General features: G+C 34.9%; 3 protein-coding genes across 4 annotated transcripts; 2 read left to right on the forward strand and 1 right to left on the reverse strand.

Moving 5' to 3' along the window:
• The first annotated feature begins 1,895 nt into the window (after window positions 1–1,895).
• Window positions 1,896–10,899, forward strand: LOC107981718. The gene is made up of 2 exons (XM_016988141.3): window positions 1,896–3,736; window positions 8,767–10,899. The coding sequence occupies exons 1-2, from the start codon at window positions 2,146–2,148 to the stop codon at window positions 8,832–8,834; spliced, it is 1,659 nt and encodes a 552-aa protein (XP_016843630.1). The 5' UTR covers window positions 1,896–2,145; the 3' UTR covers window positions 8,835–10,899.
• LOC100120609 (elongation factor 1-beta) lies at window positions 10,853–12,387 on the reverse strand. The gene is given in 4 exon segments (XM_001599881.5): window positions 10,853–11,101; window positions 11,180–11,320; window positions 11,323–11,600; window positions 12,206–12,387. Coding segments are annotated over 4 exon segments (654 nt in total). The 5' UTR covers window positions 12,286–12,387; the 3' UTR covers window positions 10,853–10,946.
• An 8,757-nt stretch (window positions 12,388–21,144) lies between these two features.
• LOC116738637 lies at window positions 21,145–22,882 on the forward strand. Of its 2 annotated transcripts, none has more exons than XM_032601436.1 (2): window positions 21,145–22,531; window positions 22,625–22,882. In XM_032601436.1, the coding sequence occupies exons 1-2, from the start codon at window positions 22,375–22,377 to the stop codon at window positions 22,732–22,734; spliced, it is 267 nt and encodes an 88-aa protein (XP_032457327.1). In that variant the 5' UTR covers window positions 21,145–22,374; the 3' UTR covers window positions 22,735–22,882. Both variants share the same exon structure in this region; 1 of them encodes a protein (XP_032457327.1).
• Window positions 22,883–24,087: the final 1,205 nt, after the last annotated feature.

Consider the following 24,087-nt stretch of genomic DNA (forward strand, 5'->3'; position numbering starts at 1 on the left):
AAATAAGAATATGTCAAACTAAAACTAAAAAATAAGAACCCTAAGCACCAAATCTAGTTACCCAAGATTTGAATATCATACGTAAATATTAATATATCTCATAAACTTAAATCTACCTACCCCATGCACAGCGAGATGCAAATGAAAAAATAATACTAAACTACAATCTTCTAAAACCATCCACACCAGGCACGGCAAGTTGCTAACATAAAACGAAAATATTAAATCCTAAGTACATAAGCCTACGCAAAAATCAAATTAAATTTTTAAACATGTCTGCACGTTGAAGAAAGGCGAGCGAGTGCAAGAGTGAGATTAAAAACTAAAATCCTTAAACCCACCTACCCCATTCAGTAAGAGTTTGAGTCGTAAAATATTATTTCAAATACGTCGGCATATTAAAGAGTCTAGCGAACGTGAAAGTAGCATCAAAAACAAAAATTCCTAAACCTACCAACCTCACACAGCTAGAGTTTTGGTTTTACTCAAAGGTAAGAGTTTGATTGAGCGACTCTTGCTAAATTATTCTCCATAGATGATTACAATCCTACAATACTCTAATTACAAATCTGATATCAGATTTACAAAATGATTTGTTTGTTGATGCGAATTACTGCATAACTCGAGTTTTATGAAAAAGCTATATACTACCAGGCGATTTTAGGGTCTCTGATTACAAATCTGTTATCAGTACCGTAAATTTCAATGCATCGAAACAACGAAGGAAGGTGAGGCAAGCAGAAGGAAGCAAAAAATAAATATAAAACCGAAATGAATAAACCCATTTAACCTACGCTCTCTGAACTCAATAAATTACTTAAACTATATCTCGGCTCATCGAAGAAAGGCGAGCGAAGCGAGTATAAATCAAAAACCAAAGTGCTTAAACCCAACTACACCACGCTCCCCGAGCTCAATAATTTATTTTATCAACACCTCGGCACATCGACGGAAGGCGACCGAAGCGAGTATAAATCAAAAACCAAGGTGCTTAAACCAAGGTGCTCAAACTTAATTTTAAAATTACAACATAAAATTTGATGTGGAATTTAATGCAATTATTTTTAACAAGGAAAAAGAGATTGACTAAGATAATATTTTTTTAAAAACGTCCGCATATCGAAGGGAGGCGAGCTAGAGAGAGAGGATAGTATTAACTAAGATGATAATATCATCTATGGAGAATAATTTAGCAAGAGTCCCTCAATCAAACTCTTACCTTTGGGTAAAACCAAAACTCTAGCTGTGTGAGGTTGGTAGGTTTAGGAATTTTGGTTTTTGATGCTACTTTCACGCTCGCTCGCCTCTTTTTAATATGCCGACGTATTTAGCCGAAATAATATTTTACGACTCAAACTCTTACTGAATGGGGTAGGTGGGTTTAAGGATTTTAGTTTTTAATCTCACTCTTGCGCTCGCTCGCCTTTCTTCAACGTGCAGACATGTTTAAAAATTTAATTTGATTTTTGCGTAGGCTTATGTACTTAGGATTTAATATTTTCGTTTTATGTTAGCAACTTGCCGTGCCTGGTGTGGATGGTTTTAGAAGATTGTAGTTTAGTATTATTTTTTCATTTGCATCTCGCTGTGCAGGTAGATTTAAGTTTATGGGATATATTAATATTTACGTATGATATTCAAATCTTGGGTAACAAGATTTGGTGCTTTGGGTTCTTATTTTTTAGTTTTAGTTTGACATATTCTTATTTATCGGTGCAGCTACCGGTAATTCGAACATTTTCGAATTGATGCAGGGTCGCCCGATGGCTGACTTCAGGGGATGCAGCGGATTGCTCTTACCGCGATGCCCCCTGAAGTTGGCATTTGAGCGACCTTCCGAATAATCGTGACCCCAGCACTGGTCCGATTGTCCCAAAAATGTAGTCCCGTGCGCGGCTGCGTGAGAGCGCTTCTACCTACATACCAATTCCATATTCGTTGATACGGCTATCTACGGAAAGATTATCTGAAACGGAATATATGGAGTCTTACGGAAGATAACGGAAAAAGTAATCTGTTGGAGGAATATTATTTAAGTCTTCAAGTATTTGACACGGGCTTTTTATGACACAAAAGGATAAAAAAATTTAGTCTTAAAAATTGTGAAGTTACAAGTCTAAAAAGCAGATTTTAGAAACGATCAACATGATTCCTAAACATTTCATTCATAAAAATAATTTATCTGAGCACCAGAAAACAGAAGAATCTCAATATTCCTGCCCAATATTTTGTCAACAATTAACTAATCAAATTCAAAATTTTAATTCCAATGACCTTACATATTTTTTAAACTCAACTAAATCTAAGAATATTTTGATAAAATATCCGTACGAAGTTTTAGTAACAATTGTATCGATATTAAATAGCACTACTGAAAGTAAAAAAACAACTTATCATTGTGCCAAAGCACTTCATTTGTTGGCAATTTGTTCAGATCCATCTGAATTAATATTATACTTGATTGAACAAATGGATTTGATACAGTCGCATCATAGTTTTCATCTTCTTTTAACTGCTTTAGAAATATCATTATTAAGAAGCAAGAAGATATTAAATGTCATAGATATGGTCACAGATATAATTAAAAAATATTTAATGCATTTGCCAGTATTAAATGATGAAACAGAAAGTGTAATATATGACAATACTGTTGAATGTGTCATTGTGTCATATATAAATATATCAAATTTTATTGATAGTTTAATGATGAATTTGATATTTCAAAGCAACAGTGTGGTTGTACAAAATAAAATAGAGCATTTGTTTTTGGATTGTTTAGTTTCTATGTTTGATAAACCCATTTGCTTTACAAATTCTAATCAAGATCATTATGAATTAATATTTTGTAAAATTTTTAAAAATATATTTCTTATAAAATTTGATATTATTAACTATTTTTCTTTTTTTAATTATAACACTTCATGTGTATACAATAAATTCCATTGGTTGAATAGTGGCACAACAAATTCATTCTTGAATATAAGTACTTTATCTATATGTAATTTTTTATGGATAGGTTTGTATACAAAAACCATAAATATCATCCAGGTATATAATCCTCATTATGTTGCATATATTTCTATATTTATATCAAATTATTTTATATCTTTAAAAAAATGTACAAATATTGTAATATTTAAATCATTGGACATTGTCGATTATGCCTTAAATATTCTAAAAAACTATTTAATTCCATTTGAGGCTCTTGATTTATCAATTCATAAAGAACTAATACAGAATCTAACAAAAATAATAATCCATAATAATTCAGTCAAAATTCAAAAAAATGCAATAAAATTATTGATTCGATACATTGATTTTTTTGATAATAAAGCTAAATTTATGATTATTAAAAACCTTATTAATTCAAAAGAGAATTCCAAAATTATCAGCATTGTAATTATAATTCTTAAAAATATTCTGGATAAAATACTAATAAAAAGTGAACAAAAAATTGATGGCAATCAATATTTTTTAAATGAAAATTTAGAAATATTAATTTATAAAATTTGTTTTCTAAGAAATAAAGCAGAAATTGATTTATTAGAAATGTCTGATGAATTAATAACAATACTTAATTTCATTATTTTCTTAATAATAAGATCTAGAAATTTCAGTGGAATGGAAAATTATTTAAAATATATTAAATACAACTTTTTACAAACCATAGAAGATATTCTACCATTAGAAAAGAATATATGGATTTCAAAGCTTGATAATTTGGAAAAAAGTAAAAATATCGAAAATTATAATAATGACAAGTTAGGCTCTGATACTGAGCTTCAATTTATACCTTTCGAACAAAAAGTACAATCGTGCAATGAAGCAATTAATAAATTATTATTAATTGAAAATATTTTATGTAGAATATATGAACTTATGGATGCTAATTTTCATATGTATTGAAAATGTAAAAATATCTTGTAATAAAAGGACTTCTAATTTGAGAATTTCATTGTTTATAACCTAATCAATTTAATATGTTAATCTTATATTCAAGTTTTTTGATACCCTTATTAAAAATGGTAATATTATTGAGATAGTTGGTAGATGCACAACTAAACAAAATTAGAGCTTTATAGACATTTTATTAATTGACAAAGTAGAGTTTGTTAAAAAAACTACATAAATATCGACTCTCCATTGAAGAAATGTACATCAAAGTAAAACAATTCTATTCATTCTAGTTGTTTATGAAAAGTTTAATGAGAAAGCTGATTTGACTCTTTTTCTAAGGTTAAATGTACAATTATTCACTCCCCAGTGGAGATGAAACATGACTAAAACTGTTTCAAAAGTGTGCCAAACTGAGCTAAACCATATACATTTTGGACATTTGTGACATAGTTTTGACACGGTTTTGGCACAGCTTGGCACAAACTAGCATTGAGAAATATATGCATAATAAATGATTGCCGTTTGGCATAAATTGCCACAGATTGATACAGTCACATTGTGTTATAATTGTGCCACATTGAGTGTGGTATGTATTATGTGTCATTCTGTACCAATATTGTGCCATTTTGTGATATTCTGTACCAATATCGTGTCATTCTGTGACAATATTGTGCCATTCTATGCCAATATTATGCCAAACTCAGGAAAAAACTGTGCTGTGATACATGAAAAATAAGCACGGAAGATTGATTTGCGATACTGTGCCAAGCTGTGCTTAACTATACCTAACTGTGCTAAAACCGTACCAAATGTCCGAAATTTATATGGTTTGGCAAAGTTTTGGCACAGTATAGCACGGTTTTGAAATCATTTGGCACAGTTATGCACAGTTTTAGCACAAATTGGCACAACATTTATTTCTACTGGGGCTATACTGCAGAATCTCACATGAGATCTTAGGTGAGTTACTCACATGAAATCTTGCACACTAAAATCTCATGTAAGTGTATTTGCAAGTTAAAATTATTTTTGGATCTAAAAACACAAGGAATTAGCTTCTAATGAAGATTAACATGCCACTACTATCTGAATAATACATAAGAAAATAGGTGTATACTTAATTCCTTGTATTGTTTGATATAAAAATAATTTTAAGGAAATGTCAAAGTCAATGTAACCAATTGTAAGTTCTACCTCGAGTCATAGTTCACATAATTTGCCTTCAGTATTCTTCAGACCATCAGTAATCAAATTCATAATTGTTTGTTATGATACAGCCCTACTGAAAAAAAGCAGATGACAATCAACTGATTGTTAGCTGATAATCGTGCCAAAACGTCAGCTGATTATCAGGTGATATCAACTTAATATTTTTTTTTAAGCTGATAGTTACAAATATGCATATATATGAGATAAAATCCTAATGATAATCACCTTAAGTATATTTTTTCGAAGTTGTTTTAAATTAATAAAATTTATAAAATTCATATAATGAGGACCGATACGGTTTTACCATCCAGATGATAACACCAAAACACTGGCTGTGAGCTGCAAAATTTTTATTTTTTAATAATTTCATTTAAACAAAAAATTTTTTAAATAATAATAAATAAAAATTTTGCAGCTCACAGCCAGTGTTTTGGTGTTATCATCTGGATGGTAAAACTGTATTATAAATTTTATTACTTTAAAACAACGTCGAAAAATAAATAATAAATAAAAAATAAATAAATATTTTTAATGATTATCACCTGATAATCAGTTGATTATAAGTGACATTTTATCGCATATAAACGCATATGTGTAACTATCAGCTTAAATAAAAATATTAAGCTGATATCACCTGATAATCAGCTGCTGTTTTGGCACGATTATCAGCAGATTATCATGTAATTATCAGCTAATAATCAGTTGATTGTCATCTGCTTTTTTAGTAGGGTAGTTATCATGGAACTCAGAGTTTTTGTGAACTTAATTAATACAAAATTTCATTATATTTAATAATGTTTCTAAAAGTAACGGTCATCTCACTGATATTGCTACTTTTTTATGCTAAAAATGCTAATAGAAGTTGATAGAAATCAATAACATATTTGATATCGTGTAGAAAAAGATGTTTGTGCAGGGTATTTATGTGTACAGTTTTTTTGATGTCATCGACTTTGAGCCTAACTTTTAATACTATTTTTTTGGGATTAGAACTTGGTAAAAATAGATAAAAGCGATATAAGTCAAAAAAATTCTATATAAAAATATTCAATAGAAATTGATGGAAGTTACAAAACAATTGCATTCGATACAGAGTTGATATTATTTGCACAATAACACACTATAACGATGCAATCCTGCAGAGGAAACCAATATTTCCTGTTAGCAGGTCTGGATTAACAATACTAAAAATACATGAGTACTGGTAAGTTATTGCTGTTTCTTCAGCAATAACATCCAGTCATACAACATACCATACAATCTCCATTCATGCTTAAGGATAACATGAAACCATGTCGGACTTCCAAACACGGACTTACATACCACCCTTCTCATTCATACAAACGGAGGTCGGGTTACAAGAATCCTTAGACTCTGTTCGTCCCAACTCTGATGACAATATATATTATTTTCTAATAAAAAAAATTTAATAGTGACATATAATACTTTTAATATTAATATATAAAAATTTTGTTAACATTTTCTTAATTATTAGTAAGTGATTCTATGATTTGGTCTTTTATACGAGTAATGCTACAACGACATTATAGATCTCATTAAATAAGATTATATTGCACAATTTTTTAGATTCTATGTTTTTGTATTGTAATTTGGTATTGTAAAGAAAAAACTTAACATTTAAAATATTATATTCTAACTTTGTATAATGGCACTTTTCATATTTCGCACTATTTCACCAGTTCCGCACTAACATTTGTCTCGCTATCATAAATCCATCCGTTGTTACATTTTTTTCTCTTATGAACGACATTTTCTCTGTTGAGTTGAGCCTAGCCGGGCACGTAAGTCCAACCGCACAGGTAACTATAGTGTGGGAACATTTCTTTGTGCTGATTAGATGAGTCATATTTACAGTCTGATGTGAAAATGATTTCATCTATTATTACTATGTCCTTATACGGTGACTGTAATTTGAGAGAAGACATTGAGTTTGTAAAATCCTATTTCCCTCTTATTCATCTGTCAAAGTAGAAAAAGGCTTTGTTTGATCCTAGATAGTTAATGTCCCCATAGGTCATTCTATGGCTGGCTGATTCCGTGATTTTCTGTCCAGATGTGGCAGTCGCTTCTCTATTTCTTGCTTTGTTGCTATTTTCTGCAGCCATTCCATCTATCATAGAGAAGAACGTTTCAATTGGTTTAAATTTTTCAATATGTCGAGGATTTTTGATGTTTTCCAAGTCATTACATGTTCCTTTAATAAATTTAATGAATTCGTATTAGTCTTATTGTTTTTCGTTTTGAGCACCCAGGTATTTATAGTATCGTTTGTTATATCGTCTAAACTATCAATAATATTTGGATATGTATTATTAATTTTGTTGTAATTGTAGGTGGAGATACAACGATGTTTGCGTATATTGTATGAATTACACTTGCCTTTTGCGCAAATGTAGGTTCTAATATCTAAATATACAGAGTTTTCTGCAGCTCCTTATCGATTATTATTCATTTCTTTTCTTTGCTGTATTAAATCCTGTATTTTTGAGGATATTACACATCTACGCTCACATTGATCTTGGTTGCCTATCCCAGAGAGCCATATTTTCAGTTGCTGACAATTTATTGTCGTGGTATTTGTTTTTTCACTCATTAATTCTTAACCAGTCTTGTATTTTTCTGATCTTATTGTATTTTATTAAGTTCTAATGCAAAAAATGGTATTAAAAGCTAGACACAAAGCCGTCAAAAAATCTTATTGATTTCTACCAACTTTTATTAACTTTCTTAGCAGGGTCAAGTTGTAGTTTTCCTTATTTTTAAAAATTATACATAGTTACAAAAAAATAATACTTAGCTAAAGAAATGATCATAAAAGCAATCGCCGCACACTGCATTTTAAAGCTATAAGCAAGTAGAATGATTTATTATTTATGTTTTAAAAAATTTTTGAGGCAGGTAACACGAACAAATTAGCATTAGTTCCAACTCCTACTTAACCTGCAAATATACATGAAATTTTGGTGCGAAATCTTAGAAGATATCCCACAGCAGTAGGGATCAGTTTCAACGAATTTCTTCTAATAGTAATAAAAAATACCCAATGGCACCTGTTAGGAGCGATAAATATCACTAGACTTTTTCTTGTTGTGCAAAATTTTTTTTATAAACTGCTTTTAAGGTTCTGCATAATCCATGAATTAGTGATTAGTGAAGACTATATCTAAAAGCAATCCAAACAAAATTAATATCTTGCTCCCTATATGGCAGTTTTTAACTATTGAAAAATTTATTAAGAGTACTACCCAAAAGTGATTGACCGTTCAGAATTTGATAAAATTTGGTATGCTGTTAGATATTGATAAGATAAACACTCAGTTAAAATTTGGTAAAGGTTTGGAACCTGTGACAAAAGTTAAAAACATTTCAATTTTCGAAAATTTGCACTTTTCGAGTAATTGCTTGATTGCAGTTGTTTAGAATTTTTCCAAACTTTGCAAATTAGTAGATAAACATGTAACGAATAAGTTAATACCTCAAAAATCTAAACTTGGAACTTGTGAGCGTAGTAATAAACAAATAAAGGTCTAAAAATGTACACTTAACCTCAAAAAATGAGTCCTGTCCGAAATTTTTTTTTGATATTTACGGTAAATAAAATTGTTTGATGAGAATGTTTAATCATTATTTAAAGTAAAAATATCGAAAATTATAATAATGACAAGTTAGGCTCTGATACTGAGCTTCCATTTATACCTTTCGAATAAAAAATACAATCGTGCAATGAAGCAATTAATAAATTATTATTAATTGAAATTTTTTTTTTATATTTACGGTAAATAAAATTGTTTGATGAGAATGTTTAATCATTATTTAATGTAACTTAATTTATGCAACTTCGATTACTATGTGTATCTCGCAAATAAACAAAATATAAAAAGTGGACTTGTTTTGACTACCACAGTATGGGTAGTAGTACTACCTTAAGAACTATATTCAGTAGTCCTAAAAATTTAGTAAAATGCTTGTTTTTAATCAGAACTAAAGAATTAATAATAACTTCCTATTAATAAACATTATTTGCTGATGCATGAACTGGAACAGAAAAAATTATTTTTTGATCATATAGATATTACATAATTTCTACAGTTCAAATTACTTATACTCTAAAATACTTTGAAATTGATAAAATCAGTGGCCACATAGATGCTACCATGGAAAATAGAGGCTTGTACTACAGCAATTATTTATTTTTAATAATTTATCAAAAAGAATTTCTTAGGTATTAGCCTCTTTTTTTCTATATTGCCATTTATTCTATAATGGGGTCACTGATTTTATGAATTTCAAAGTATTTAAAAGTCTAAGTCATTTTAACTATAAATATCATATAATTTTTTTGAATGGAAAATAACGTTATTATCTGTTCCAAATCATGATTATGAAATAACATCATTTGATATAATTTCATAATATTGTATTGCTAGATTTTATTTTTCATAGTTTAGAAGTATAGTATATTCAAATGTAGCAATTTTTTTTTAAAAATCATAAATATCTGTACTTTGCCCTGCTAAAAAAGTCAATATAGATCGATTAAATTATCAATAAATTCTATGCTAATTCTGTATCCCATTTTTTCTATAAGGACTCAATCAAAATTGATTAGAATCAGCAGGAGTCAATAAAGATTAACATGAAAAACAACAATTGAAATCAATGGTTAATACCAAATGTTAGTTTCTATTAACTTTTCTAATCCTTTTTTGTATAGAACTTTATTGATTCCTATCAATTCTATCGATTTTAATCAGTTTCTTATGCAAAAAATGGAATTCAGATACAGCTCAGAATTAAATTAATAATTTAATCAATCTCTATTGACTTTATTTTTAACTTAATTAAATTATTTTTAACAGGGTGCGTAAGTTTCAATTGCCTTAAGCTTTAAATGAAAGCAAATCAAGTACGTATATTTTGTGATAAGATATAAAATGACTTCCTTATAGCAAAATTTCATGTATATTTGCAAGTCAAAATTGATTGTAGATTCAATAACACAAGAGATCAGCTTTTAATGAAACGTGACATACTTCATTAATGCTACCATCCAAATGTCACATCAGAAAATAGGTGCACTAAAGTACTCTATACAGGTAATTTTTGATCCCCCTTTTTTTTTGCATTTTACGTATACATTTTTTTTATTCCCTATTGAAAAATTTCACGTCAGATCTCAGGTGAGATCTCACGCCAAAGTCTTATCTAATCATTTTTTTCCGTTCTTCACGCGTTTCAAACCATTCTTAATCAATTGATGGCTTTTTTGAAAAATTCGAACTTAGAAAATTTTAAAAAATTAGATTTAATTTTTTTAAGTCAAAATTTGTGATAAATTTTATAAGTTCGAATTTTTCAAAAAAGCCACTAATTGTCTAAAGATGGGTTGAAACGCGTAAAAAACAAAAAATTGGTTAGATGAGATTTGGGCATGAGATCTCACCTGAGATCTGACATGAGACTTTTCAACAGGGTTTCCATTGCAGAAGCAATACATTTCCTTAATGTGTGTTCAACTATGCCAATTTGTTACTTTTAAATAGCCCAGTTTAAATATTTTATTCATGCATGACTGATAGAGATTCGTATGAATGCATGGCAAAAAGCATAACCGAATTTTGGTGCAGCAAACTACTTTATTAAAGGAGTATTTATACTCTAAGTTGGTTTATAGAAATAATCCATCATAAATCTTTTGAAAATTGATACTAAAATATAGAATTTGTACTTTTTAAATGATTTCTGTACTTTGATTACAAAATAAAGAAATAATAATACATCCAGACAATCATTTATTTGTTTACAAAGTAAATAAATTTTTATATTTTGTTAAATGCTGCTATATCTACAGATTGTACTAATTCTTCAAACTCTTGAATTTGTTCAACTAATCCATCAACAGAGACTTTTTCATCTTCAACAACGCACATGATTTGTAATTTCTTAATTCCATAACCAACTGGGACAAGTTTAGCTGAAAAATAATAATTTATTAATAAAGATTTTGTAACATAAAATATTGCCTCTTGTAATAGAGTATACAAATACTCACATGCACCCCATACAAGACCATCCATTTCAATAGATCTAACAACTTTCTCCATGTCACTCATGTTTGTTTCATCATCCCATGGTTTAACATCAATAACAATACTAGATTTCGCAATTAAAGCAGGCTTCTTAGACTTTTTTCTGCATAAGCTTTTAATCTTTCTTCTCTTATTTTTGCTGCTTCTTCATCATCATCTTCATCAGAACCAAAGAGATCAACATCATCATCAGCAGCAGTATCTTTAATTTCCTTTACTCTCGATTCATCTTTGTTTAATGGAGATATTGATTTTTTACCAGGTAAGGTACTGTGTTCATACGATTTTATATGATTATACCATCTCAATAAATGTGATGTCGCTGCTGTTGGAACTTTATTAAGTGCTTCAAATACTGCTACATCAGCCTGTGATGGTTGCCAACTGTAACAAATAAATGTATGAAAAAAAAAATTGTGAAATGCAATATTACTGTTAATTTAAAAAAGTGTGTCTCTGCAGCCAATATAGCATGTACAAAATAAAATCAGCATACACAAACATCACTGATAATTTTACAAAAAAATTTCACAGAAAACTACAAATCACTAAATTATTCTGTATGCCACAAAGTAGAATTTAGGTTTATACCCAGGATTCGCATACTCTAGGATATAATAACATTTTTATAGTAGGAAATAAGATTTTTCTAAAATAATGTAAATTAAAATATGGTGTGGACATTTTTTTGTAAATTCTGAAATCAAAATGGTTAAAATTCAAAATAACATACTCGAAAGTTTCGTAACATACCCGATAAGTTGTGTACGCATTAAATTCCGACGCATACGCAAAATATTTGTTATATGAGAACCTTATACGAAGTCATCTAAGGTATCGTGCACGATAAAATTTTCTTCCGTACGCTAGATTTTATTTTGCGGACGCTATACAGACCGCGAAAGCACACTTTAAAAAGAGTTATGAACACGTGGTGAAAGCTCATTAAAAGTTAGCAACAAATAGTACAAGTCGTGCAATAAACTTGCCCTTCAATATAACTGCGATCTGAAAGATAAAAGTCCAAAGCTGCAACACCCTTTTCAGTTTTTAAGTCACCGATAGTCATGTTTAAAATTATTAGTTTAAATATGATCGTTATTAGTACTACTAGCTCGGCAGATGTTTCCCACAGAATGTGCTCAGGCAAATTTTTACAGAATGTAATTTTAAGCATAGAGCAGAAAGTTAATTAGAAGAAGAGTCAACGAAGGACAATGAAGGTAGACCTTTCAATAGAAGCGCAATCCCCATCATTCAGAGGGACGCTCGAACACCAACTTCAGACGGCATCGCAGTAAAAACAATCCACTGTGTCCTCTGAAGTTAGTGTCATGTCAGCCTATAATACGTATACGTACTATACTACGATAACAGAGGCTGTTACCCACAGCTGCCGGTCAAAGCGCACACCAACAAACCCTACTGAAAAAAATCGCGCGATTAGTCGTGCGATTATTCGCGTGATTAATCGCGGGAATAATCATGCGATTAATCGCGTTAATTTATCAAACTTTTTTCAACGCGATTAGTCACTGAATTAATCGCGTGACAAATCCCGTAATTCATCTAAAATACATTTTTTAATAAAATATAAAATTGTTTAAAATGCAAAATTATTAAGCGGGTGGCCAATCTAGGTGTGTATATATATATATATACATATATTTAAATATTATAGTAAACATATATCTACTTCTACTATATATTATTATATTAAAGTGCTTAATGTACCTGTGTGCCGTGAAGCCATTCACATCTTTTCTCAATAACTTAACATCTAGGAGTTACTTTGACACCTGGACATCATCTATGAGGCGGATATAATTTTGTGCCTTGAAATTGTTGGGCCGTATAATTTTTGTGCCTTCAAAATTATGGGTCTTACCATTTTTGGGTCTTAAAATTTTTAACCTCAATATTTTTTGGCTTTAAAATTTTTGGGCCTTAGCAATTTTGGGTTATTTAAATTTTCCTGTGTGCCGTACAGCCATTTACATCTTTTCTCAACAAATGACATATTTTATTTTTTTATTATTATTTATAATTCATAGCGCACTATCTACTTCTACTATTATATTAAAGTATACTTAAGGTATCTGTGTGCCGTGAATCCATTGACGTCTTTTCTCAATAAGTGACATATTTTATTAGTTTATTATTAATTTAATATTTCATGATATACGATATTTTTCGTATATAACTTATTTGAATCGTCATTATTTTTACCTTTATCCTCAAACTTGAATTTTTTGAAAGTAAAATTGTTAAAATTTTTTTTAACGTTATCCTGGATAATGCTACATACATATAATTGACCATGACTGAAAACTGGATTTGGTAAATAGATACCAACTTTGTTAAATGTTTGGCCTTGTGATTTGTTGATTGTCATGACATATCCTAATCGTACTGGAGACTGTCGTTTTGTCATGTCAAAAGGAATTTCTTTTTTTGAAGAAGTCAAATCAATCCGCGGTATTAAAATAACTTTACCAAATTATTTACCGCTAATTATTTCTGCCTGTATACAGAATTGCATCATTTTCCTTACTATTAATCGAGTACCATTACAAAGCCCATCATTTAAATTAAATTTTCTCCGTAAAATAATTACAGCACCTACTTTTAAACGTAACTTATGAGGCGGTAGGCTATTTAGCGTAAGTGAATTTAAAAATTCTATTGGTAACATCTCTTTATTATCATCTTCGCATGAATCTACACTTAGGTACTCTCTTACATCGCCTTGCAATCTATTTAAAATGTTATTAATTTTTAGTACATCATTGTTTTTCGGCGCTAAAATTACTCTTTCGCAAAGTTTATTGGCATTATTATTATGAAAGCAATCTCCATAAATTTTCATAATTATATCACTGGTTGATAATAATTCTGTTGGAAGTAAAGTTATATCATTGTCTATTTCAAACTTGTTAGAATATTTTCCATCTCTAATTTTTAATAGCCATTGTTTAAACTCTTTGTCAAAATCACTAACTCTCATTTTATCTTTTAAAGTCATTATTTGGAATTTACTCCATAAATGACTATTTACACACAATTTTCAATAATGTTTGTTCGATTCCCATGTTTGACAACAAGTAGTGTTTGTCAGAAGTCACCTGATACAATCATTACTTTGCCACCAAATTCAATGCCATTATTACAGAAGTCTTTAAATAATTTATCCACTGCCTGAAAAGCATGTTTTGATGTCATTGTTATTTCATCCCAAATTATGACTTCTACATTTTTCAGATTTTTTCTATATAATGAATTGGGAGTAATGTTGCACGTTGAATCTTCATTTATATTAAGTGGTAATTACAATTTTTTTTTTTTTTGAGAGGAGTTTGTGATTCTTTGTAACGGACAACTGGTACTTCCTTACGGAAGCGCCAAGTGTGGGACTCGGCTGCGGCGGCGGCCCCTACCCATTAAACACACGTCTCCCTGTATGCCCGACACCAGCCCGGCACTGTTTATCACGTTACTTCAGGCTCGGCCGCTGTCTTTGTGTGTTCTTTATCACGCACTCATTCTTCGATATTCCAATCATTCAATGTCCAGCAGAAATACTTTTTCTCTCATTCACTTAGTTCTCCAAACATCAATCCGCTTTCTTACCTCGCAAGATACCACCAACGTATGATGCAATGTTTGTCCAAGCGTCTCTGGTCGTTAACACAAGTGTCGTCACGTTGTCTGGTGTAATTGTCGTCCCCAGTAGTGTCTCTAGTCTCTGTCGTTGCTCGATCCAACGGTCGCACACGCAAACGTGTGCTCTGCGTCATCCCAAGGTTGTCCATAGTACGTACAGTCAGGTGAAGTCACTCTGTTCATTCTGCGAAGATACCTTCGGAAGTACCCGTGTCCAGACCTAAATTGGGTAAGGTTGAAGTCCACCTCGCTGTGCTTCCTGTCTTTCCACGGTTCCACCTCAGGTACCAGCCTGTGTAGCAATCGTCCTTGTGTATTCGTGGTCCATCTTGTCTGCCATTTTTCCAGTGTCTTTGTTTGTTCTTCCGTCGCAGCGTCTGCCCTCCGGACGTTCGTGTTTCTTGCGTATAGACGTTTCCGCTCGTACGCGAGAAGGTCGATCGGTATAACGCCCGCTATTACGAAGATTGCATTCTCTGATACAGTCCGGTACGCGCACGCAATTCTCAGCGCCCCTATTCGTTGCACGCTCGTCATAGCTTTCGCCCGTTTCTTTACCATCAACGCGTCTGACCATACCTCGGCTCCGTATAGCATGATCGAGTGAGTAACGCTCATAAGTAGTCGGTGTAGACTTGGTCTCGGTCCTCGTGTGTTGGCCATAAGTATGCTTAAAGCTTTCGTTGTCTCTGCTGCTTTGGTCGCTGCGTTTCATATGTAAGCCCAGAAAGTCAGTTTTGTATCTAGAGTCACCCCCAGGTACTTAACTTCGCTTTTGGTCGTCACCTGTTCCGTCCCAACTGTCATCGGTATAATCGTGTTAATTCGTTTTCTTGTGAGCAGCGGTAACTCAGTCTTCTATAGAGCCAATTGCAGTCCATGTTCTGTCATCCATGTGCTTACGCGTCTCATCACTTGGTTCAGTTTTATCTGTGTCAATTGAGAGTTTCGTGCTGTTATTACAGCCGCCACGTATTTCACGTATGCGATGAGGCACGTATCAGTAGGCATGTCCAGTCTTAATAAGCCGTCGTACAGTACGTTCCAGAAGTCAGGACCCAGAATTGAGCCCTGTGCGACTCCTGCTGTCAGTCGTTTTCGTCGCGTTCCATCAGTCGTCTCATATGTTAGATAATGGTCTCGTAAGGAGTCTTTAACAACTCGCATGAGGTACGCAGGCACCCGGAAGGTTGTTTCCAGCGCCTCCAGAATATCCGCCCACCTTGCAGAGTTGAAAGCGTTCCGTACGTCTAGTGTTGCCCATATGTCATTTGTTTTGTCTACAATCTATAGTATGTCTGTTATTGCTTCAATAGTGGAGTGTCCTCGTCGAAATCCGTGCTGTCGGTCTGAGAGGTCGCCAGCAGCTTCCACCGCTTGCATCAGTCCCGGTTGCAGCAACAGTTCGTACAGTTTTCCTGGTGTATTAAGAAGGCTTCGAGGCCTATAAGAGGACGAGTCAGGTGGGCCCCTCTTACCTGTGCTAATGAGGACCAACCGTGCGTCCTTCCAAGGACTACCAAACACCCCCGCCATCAGGCAGCCATTATAGAGCTGCAGCAGCGTATCGGGTCGTTCAACTACAATGATCCGCAGCAGCTCACCAGGCACGCCATCAAGTCCTGGAGCTTTCCGAGGCTTTAGATTAGCCGCAGCACTCTCAAGCTCCACCACCGTAAACAGTGGACATTCCGTTACGCTGTCCTCGTTCTTGTCGTCAGTTCTGTCTGGGTGAGTAGGAAAGAGACCGTCAACGATCCTATCCATTGTATCAGCGTCCTTTGTCTCTGGGGGATTCCAGGCTCCAATTTTGTGGGTCACAATCTTGTAGTCGTCCCCCCATGGACTTAATTCTACATCGTATTCCAGTCGTCTCTAACACTGTCTTTTACTGTCGTTTATTGCCTGTCGCAGTCGCCTTCTAGCAATTTTATATTCTTGCGAGAGGTGTGTCACATCATGACTGTTCCTCCGTCTCTGTGCTTGTCTACGTAGTCGATGGTATTCTCTTCTGATGTCAGCAATCTCTTGCGTCCACCAGTAGGTTTGCCGTTTTTTGTGTCTGTATCGTTTCTGTAGCATTGTAGCCTCGCAGATGCACTGCAGATATCTCTCCATATCCTTAGTTCTCTGTTCAGCCGCTTCTCGGTCCGTCTGCTCTTGAGACAAGTCTGAAGGTGTTATTACTACATCCTGCAGCTGTCTCGGAAGCTCGTCTCTGTTTATGTTTTCTACGTCCCATCGTGGTGTACGTAAGTTTTGTCTCTGCCTCACCGCGTTTTGGTCAGTCAGGTTAAAGATTATGTACTGGTGATCGCTGTCCGTATATTCCTCAATCACTTTCCATCCCCTTAACCTTGTCAGTAGCCTGTCCGTAGCCAGTCTAGGATGGAATTACCAAAGCCAGGTCATCTGTAAGTTGTCACGTTTCCTTCGTTAATAACCTCCATTCCTAGTCGGGCGGTCATCTGTAGAATTAGTCGTCCTCGTCTGTTCGTTGCTGGCATCCCCAACTCGACCACTCGCGCGTTGAAATCGCCTGCCACGATCACGTCGCCAGAGAGATCTCTGACAACGTCTTCCAGGACTTCCAGCTTTTCTGCGTACTCGTGCGCACTGCGCACTATTGTTCGGGGAAAGGTAGACACTGTCGATGAAGATGGTGCCAAGCCTCACCCAAACATAGCCTTGCCCAAACCAGCTATCGGTTATCCGCGTCGCGTTTGACACTCCTACCCACACTGCCGCCGTGTATGGGCCGTCGGTTCAAGAAGGTTTCTGTACTGCTCGCTTATCACAAGCACGTCCGCGTCCGTTTCCGCTGTGATCTGAGGAAGTAACGCGTGTGCTACGCTACTCCTGTTTAGGTTGCATTGGAGTATTGTCAAGTTCATTTTGTCTGTCTAGTCTTAAGTTCTGTCAGTGCTGCCTTAAATACAGCGCACGTGAAGCAGATCTTCATTGGTACCCGTGCAAAGAAAACAGGAAGGCCTGCTCTTGCACGCCTTACCTAGATGCCCCTTTTGGCCTCATTTCCAGCAGCAGTCACATCTGTCTGGTCCTTTACAGTCCTTTTTAAAGTGACCGAAGCTAAGGCCCTTATAGCACCTTGGCACGCGAAGCCTGCGTCGAATTCGGCAGTAAATCCATTCGATTTTTATTTGGCCTTTTTTGAGCAAGTCCGTTGCCTCTTTTGCATCAAACTCGCAGACAGCTGAAGCTTTTCCACGGTTATTAGCTCCGAAGACGTGAATCTTCCTCTCGGCCTCGTTTTCGGTTTTGCGGTTGATCGCGTGCGCGACGTCTTGTGCCGTTCTCACACAGTCCAAGTCCATAAATTCCAACGTCACCTTGGAAGTCACGTCTTTTACTGTGACGGTCTGTCCCAGTGCGTTTTGTAACGTCTGCTGAAAAACCTGTCGCTCCTGTTCTTTGTCAAGCTGTAGAAGTACAGAACCGTCTTTGGTCTTACAAATAGCTCGTACGTCCACTTTACTGTCAGTCAAATTCACTTTCTGTCGCATAGAAAGTAAAACGTCCACGTACGTCTTGCCCTCCGCTGGCTTAATCTAAATTGCGCTTTGCCTGGGTTTCAAGTTTGAGCGATCCGTCTTGCGCGCTTTGGGCTCTTTTGTCCTCGTCTTATTTGATCAGCATTCGTCTTCGTTTCCGTGGTCGCTTCCCGTTTCTTCCGATTCGTGACGGTTGCCCACGTATCCTTTGCCAGCAACTCCTGCTTGTCTGAAGTTCCCGGTTCCGGAGTCGGGGTTTGTCTGTTCCGTTTACGTTTGTCTCGTGGCGTTTCTTCTGTATTCGTCCTTTGTACTTCTGTAAGAATCTGTCGCAGTTGCTTCATACGTTGGAGTTCATGCTCTCAACCTCAACAGCTTTTGGATGTTTGTCTTCGCCTTCATCTTCACCAGGTTGCTGCGTATTATGAGTAGTTGGTCTTCCAATTTCCTCTCTGCAGCCTTCCAATTTTGTGGCGCCCCTCCGATTATGACGCCCGTCCCTTCATGATTTTGTGCCGCGATGTCGTTTATAGTAGCCAGACTACCTACCGGATTTTTACCTCTACCTCCGCTGGCCATATCTCCATCTGCAGGCACGTCGCACCCCTCCATCCTCAAATTGTTCCGTTCGGTTGCCTCATCCATGCTGAAATCAAACTTCGTCTCAGTATGTGTCCGACCCCCTGGATCTCCCCGTCTATGGAGGCAGCTGACATGGCCCTAACACATGCCTGCAGGCGATGCCAGATTGGGTACATCATACCAGGATGTTGAACCCACTGCCGCACTAGCCCACATCCGCTCTCTTGAGCGTCCCACCCCCGAACAAAAATGTTCAGCTCTCTGGAAAGTTTACAGTAGGCGTCACACGACATTAGGTATTCGCCAAGCCGATTGATCGGTGCTGGCTAGGCAACCGACCTTCCGCCTTGTCGCCAGCGGGAGCCAAAGATGGCTCGGATCACTTCGGCACGCAGCCTAAGATCGTCTTCCCACCCAGGATCTACTTTTGGCAGCTCACATTTCGCACCGCACAGCCAATATGGCGGTTTGCTTGATTAGTTTAAGAGCAGTCTTCCCCTGACTTAGACGACAACAAGTCACTTCCATCTATCACTCTGATACGTCCGGGAGATGTCTGTTTATAGAACCCCCTCAATCATGCATCAATAATTCTCTCCACCAAGACGCTACCATTGCTGTGGGGTCGCCGCAGAAAGGGCATAATCCTGGCTTGTGCTCCGCGTGTGATTTCGCTTCTCAAAGAACACCCGTTTATAGAGGTTTTCGATAGTGCGTACCTTCCTGCGTCTTTGTGTGACCGGTCAAGATCTATTTAAAGGACCTACGGCTCCGACTGTGGTTGGCATGCAGCTTGCGTACTCGGTTTCCCTTTCTGCTACTGCAGCTCATCTCCGCTCTATGCACTGATTCATCAAGATACTCTTTTTAAAGAGTTTCGTTCAATCGTTCCTCATTCACACTCACTCAGGGGACTGCTGCTCTCGTAAGCCCATCACCCAGCAGGTTGCGAAGATGTTAAAGCAACTGCCTACGACAAGGAGCGGCCATATCGATGGGGGTAATTTGAAAATTAAATGTAAAGTTCTTTAATTTATTAATAAATTTGCTGCTATACTAGTCCATGCTACAGGTAAAACACTTATTGCTTCCTCCTAGAGGAAGCTTTGTAGTAGTAAAATTTTGAGTTCCGTCAAAACTTCTAGAAAATACTTTTTGGTGTGTTAGAACTTCAAATTAAGCGTTTTTGCAAAATGTCCGTATTTTTTCTCTCTCGGAGAAGAGGTGTTAGGGAAAATCTTAGAAAGACCATAGCGTGACTTTGTTTATGGGGTCATCGAAACAGCCCATCCGCAATGTCAGCCGTGTGTCGGATTTACACCGACTAAATCCATCCTTTTTACGGCCAGATGAAAAACACCCAACCGTATCAAGGAACGCCCTCTTTGCCTTTATCGACCCTCAGTAAAGGCGCACCTAGCTCCATCTTCTGTGCCCTTGTTTCCCGCGGTACGACCGTGGAGTAGTGCTTCGCGGGGGGCGAAAGGCTTTTACGCCCTCTTTTAATTGATGTAAGTAACCAAAAAATTGCACCTATATTACCGACATGGGATGAAGCAAGTGCACTAAAACAAACACAGTCAACAAACTAACAAACTACTTTACCAAAAGGAAGCCAGAGAAGAATATAGGAAATAAAACAAGTGCAACACAACAGCAACGCAGCAGTCACCAGACACCTTCAGCAAGCTCAGCAGGAACGTTCGTATAATGGAAGCACAAATAAATCTAATTGAAGAAATACAAAATAGTATTCATGAACAGGAGAGGCTATACAGAGGTCTTGAGATTTTTAATAAGGAAAGAAATAGTAATAACAGTTTAATATTATACTTAAATATTAGAAGTCTAAATGCCAATTTTGATAAACTACAAATCCTTATTAAAAGCCTCAAAATAAAACCTTACGTAATTGTATGTACCGAGGTATGGAAATTAACGCATTACCAGTATTATAGACTCAAAGATTATAAGTTATATTAGAATCATGGAGATATTAATAAAAATGATGGTGTTGTGATCTATGTAAAAGAGAATGTAAAGCACACTAACTAGACGATAGAAATAAGTAAACTTAAAATATTAAATACTATTATTACCTTAAATAACAATAAACAACTAGAAATCTCTTCTCTATATAGATCGCATGGACTGAGTTGCACAGAATTTAATCAGAATTTCAAAACTTACTTAGAACAAAAAAGAAAGGTTAAAAACCACATTATAATAGGTGATTTTAATATAAACATACAGGATCATAATCTTATAAGCATGGATTTCCTAAATAACCTACTAGAAAACAGCTTCCTTCCAGGATTTACAAATACTACCAGACCATCAAATATAACTTCGAATGAAGGAACGTGTATTGACAATATCCTCATCAAAACGGAATTCCTAAATACAAAAGCACTAACACTAAAGGTGCATATAACAGATCGTTACCTATTATTTCTAGAAATAAAAAATGGTACACTTAATCCAAACAACAAAGAGACAAAGACTGACATGGTTTATTACAACTACAAAAAATTATTCAATACTGCTAGACAAATAGACTGGACAAAATTCAAAAATAAAAAAGATCCAAATGAAAATGTAAATGAAATAATAAATGAAATTCGATTATGCATTGAAAAATCAATATATAAAAAACAAAAAATAAATAAATCAAAGAAAACACCCAGGAAAGACTGGATAACAAGTGCAATTTTTAACTCGTGCAATACTAAAGAAATTTTATACAATAGATTAAAACAAAATCCAGACAACGTTGAACTCAAGGCAGAATACAAAAAATTTGTTAAAACTCTAGATAAAGTAATTAAGGCAGCTAAAATCGAATATGATAGGAAAAAAATTGAGAGCAACAGTAATGATCCCAGAAATTCTGGGCCTGCATAAATCACAAAATAGGCAAAAGTAAGAATAAATCTGACACTAATATTAATCAGTTAAAATTGAAGATAACACAATAATCAAAAATAGTAGTGAAATTGCTAATAAAATGAATGAGTTTTACTGCAAACTTGGAGAAACATTGAGTAACAAAATAACTATACCAAAGGATAGACAGTTAGAACTACCTAAAAACAATCCAAAAACAATTTGCATTAAACCTACGCGAAGGGCAAATGTAAATTATACAATAATCGCAAACATCAACGGATTTACAACTACAATTACAACAAAATGATAAATGCATACTCAAATATAACGACCGTCTAGACAATCTAACAAACGAAATAATAAATGAATGGACCTATAAAACTAAAGATGAAAAAACAAGTATCAAATTCATAAAATTCGACAAAGCAACAACCAATGAATTGGAAGTCAAAAAAGACTCAAGCATTGAAAAATATAAACCAATAGAAACAGCCTTCACCAGGATCGATGAAATGGCCGAAGAAAACAGCAATAAAGCTAGGAAAAAGGAAGCGACATCTGCACCAGGACAGAAGATCACAGAATCAGCTAAACACAGAATGACTTATGGCGATATCAACTATCTAGGATCTAACAAGGCATTTTTCTACTTTGATAGAGGTATAAGAGGTAAACAGGTTTTCATAAATTCAGTCTCCTCACTCAAGCACCAATCGCCTTATAAAGATATAGTAATAATAGATGATATAGTTTTTACGTCAGACTGTAAATGTGATTCATCAAATCAGCATAATGAGATGTTTTCACACTACCGAGAAACCTGTGCCGTTGGGCTTACGTGCCCAGCAAGGCTCAGCACAACATGTTGGTAAGGAGATGGTGAAAATAAAGTGCAACTTTAAATTATTAAGTTATAGATATAAAAAAAAATTAAGTGACAATACAAAATATAGAATCTCAAATCGTGCAATATAATCTATCGAAAAAAGAAGTATAAGTAACATTAAGTTAAGAGTACAACATATAGAATCAATAACGTAAAATTAGTAAATTTTACTAAATTTAAATAATAAATAATATAAATTATTTTTCTTAAGTAAAATAGATAGATTATATAAAATTTGTATGTTTCTTTTCAAATGATTATATTCTTGTTAAAAAATTGGGCATAGGAGACAAATAGACCCTTATACCCAATTTGAGTGTGAATGAGTAAGTATGATGGTATACCCATTGTCTGGAAGTCCGACATGGAAAGTACTGTCATACAGAGTGAATGTTTTGAAGTAGAGTATGGTAGATAGTATGGCTGGAGGTTTTTGGCTGTAGTGTATACAGCTAAGCTAACCAGCATTTTTGTTACTATCTTGTTATTTTTGTTAATCCGGACCTGCGAACAGGGAACATTGTTTTCCTCTGCAGGATCGCTGCGTTATGATGGGTTATTGTATTAATAATTGCTGCATTATGACAGCCTGCGAATTTTATATGTAATTTATGTAACACTATGTAAATTATGTATTTTCTGGAATTCTAAATAAATAAATAAATAAATAAATGTGGTCGTCATCACGTCTTCTTCTTTTTGCGTCGTCCGGTCGTCTGCTTCGTGCGGCATCGTCCGGCCATCCTTTGGACAGTCTCAACCCCGACACGGCTCAGTGACCTTCGTCTAGCTACATTTTTATTCCGCTGTTTCGCGTTGTCTTTGCCTTCTTTTCTCTTCGTCATTTCTAACCTTCTTGAGGATGGTCCTTACGTAGTTGTTTACTGCGTTCCAACCATTCTCCGACGTCAACATAGTTGTCATCTTTGACTCAGGTGTCACTCTGGTCTGAAGATAACACTCGAGTTCTTCTCTCTCCATTTGGTATCACGAACAGTCACAGAGAACATGCTCCGCATCTTCGTCAGCGTCCCAACAAGCTGGGCAGTTCGGACTGTCGTCTAATTTAAATCGGTGCAGATAAGCCCAGAAGCATCCGTGCCCGGTTAAAAACTGTGTGAGATAGTAGTTGACCTCCCCATGTTCTCCATCTTCCAGTCCAATCTTCTATTTTTGGTATAAGGCGGTGTGTACATCGCCCTTTGTCACTAACATCCCATCTTGTTTGCCATTCGGCCATTGTCTTCTTTCTTGCTGCATCCCAGATTTCCTTCTAAGTTTTGTCACTTGTTCTTCTTTTAGTTTGAAATACTTCCTTACTTTCCATCGCCAATAGGTC

Source organism: Nasonia vitripennis, assembly GCF_009193385.2.
Source record: "Nasonia vitripennis strain AsymCx chromosome 1 unlocalized genomic scaffold, Nvit_psr_1.1 chr1_random0014, whole genome shotgun sequence".
Classification (NCBI taxonomy): Eukaryota; Metazoa; Arthropoda; class Insecta; order Hymenoptera; family Pteromalidae; genus Nasonia; species Nasonia vitripennis.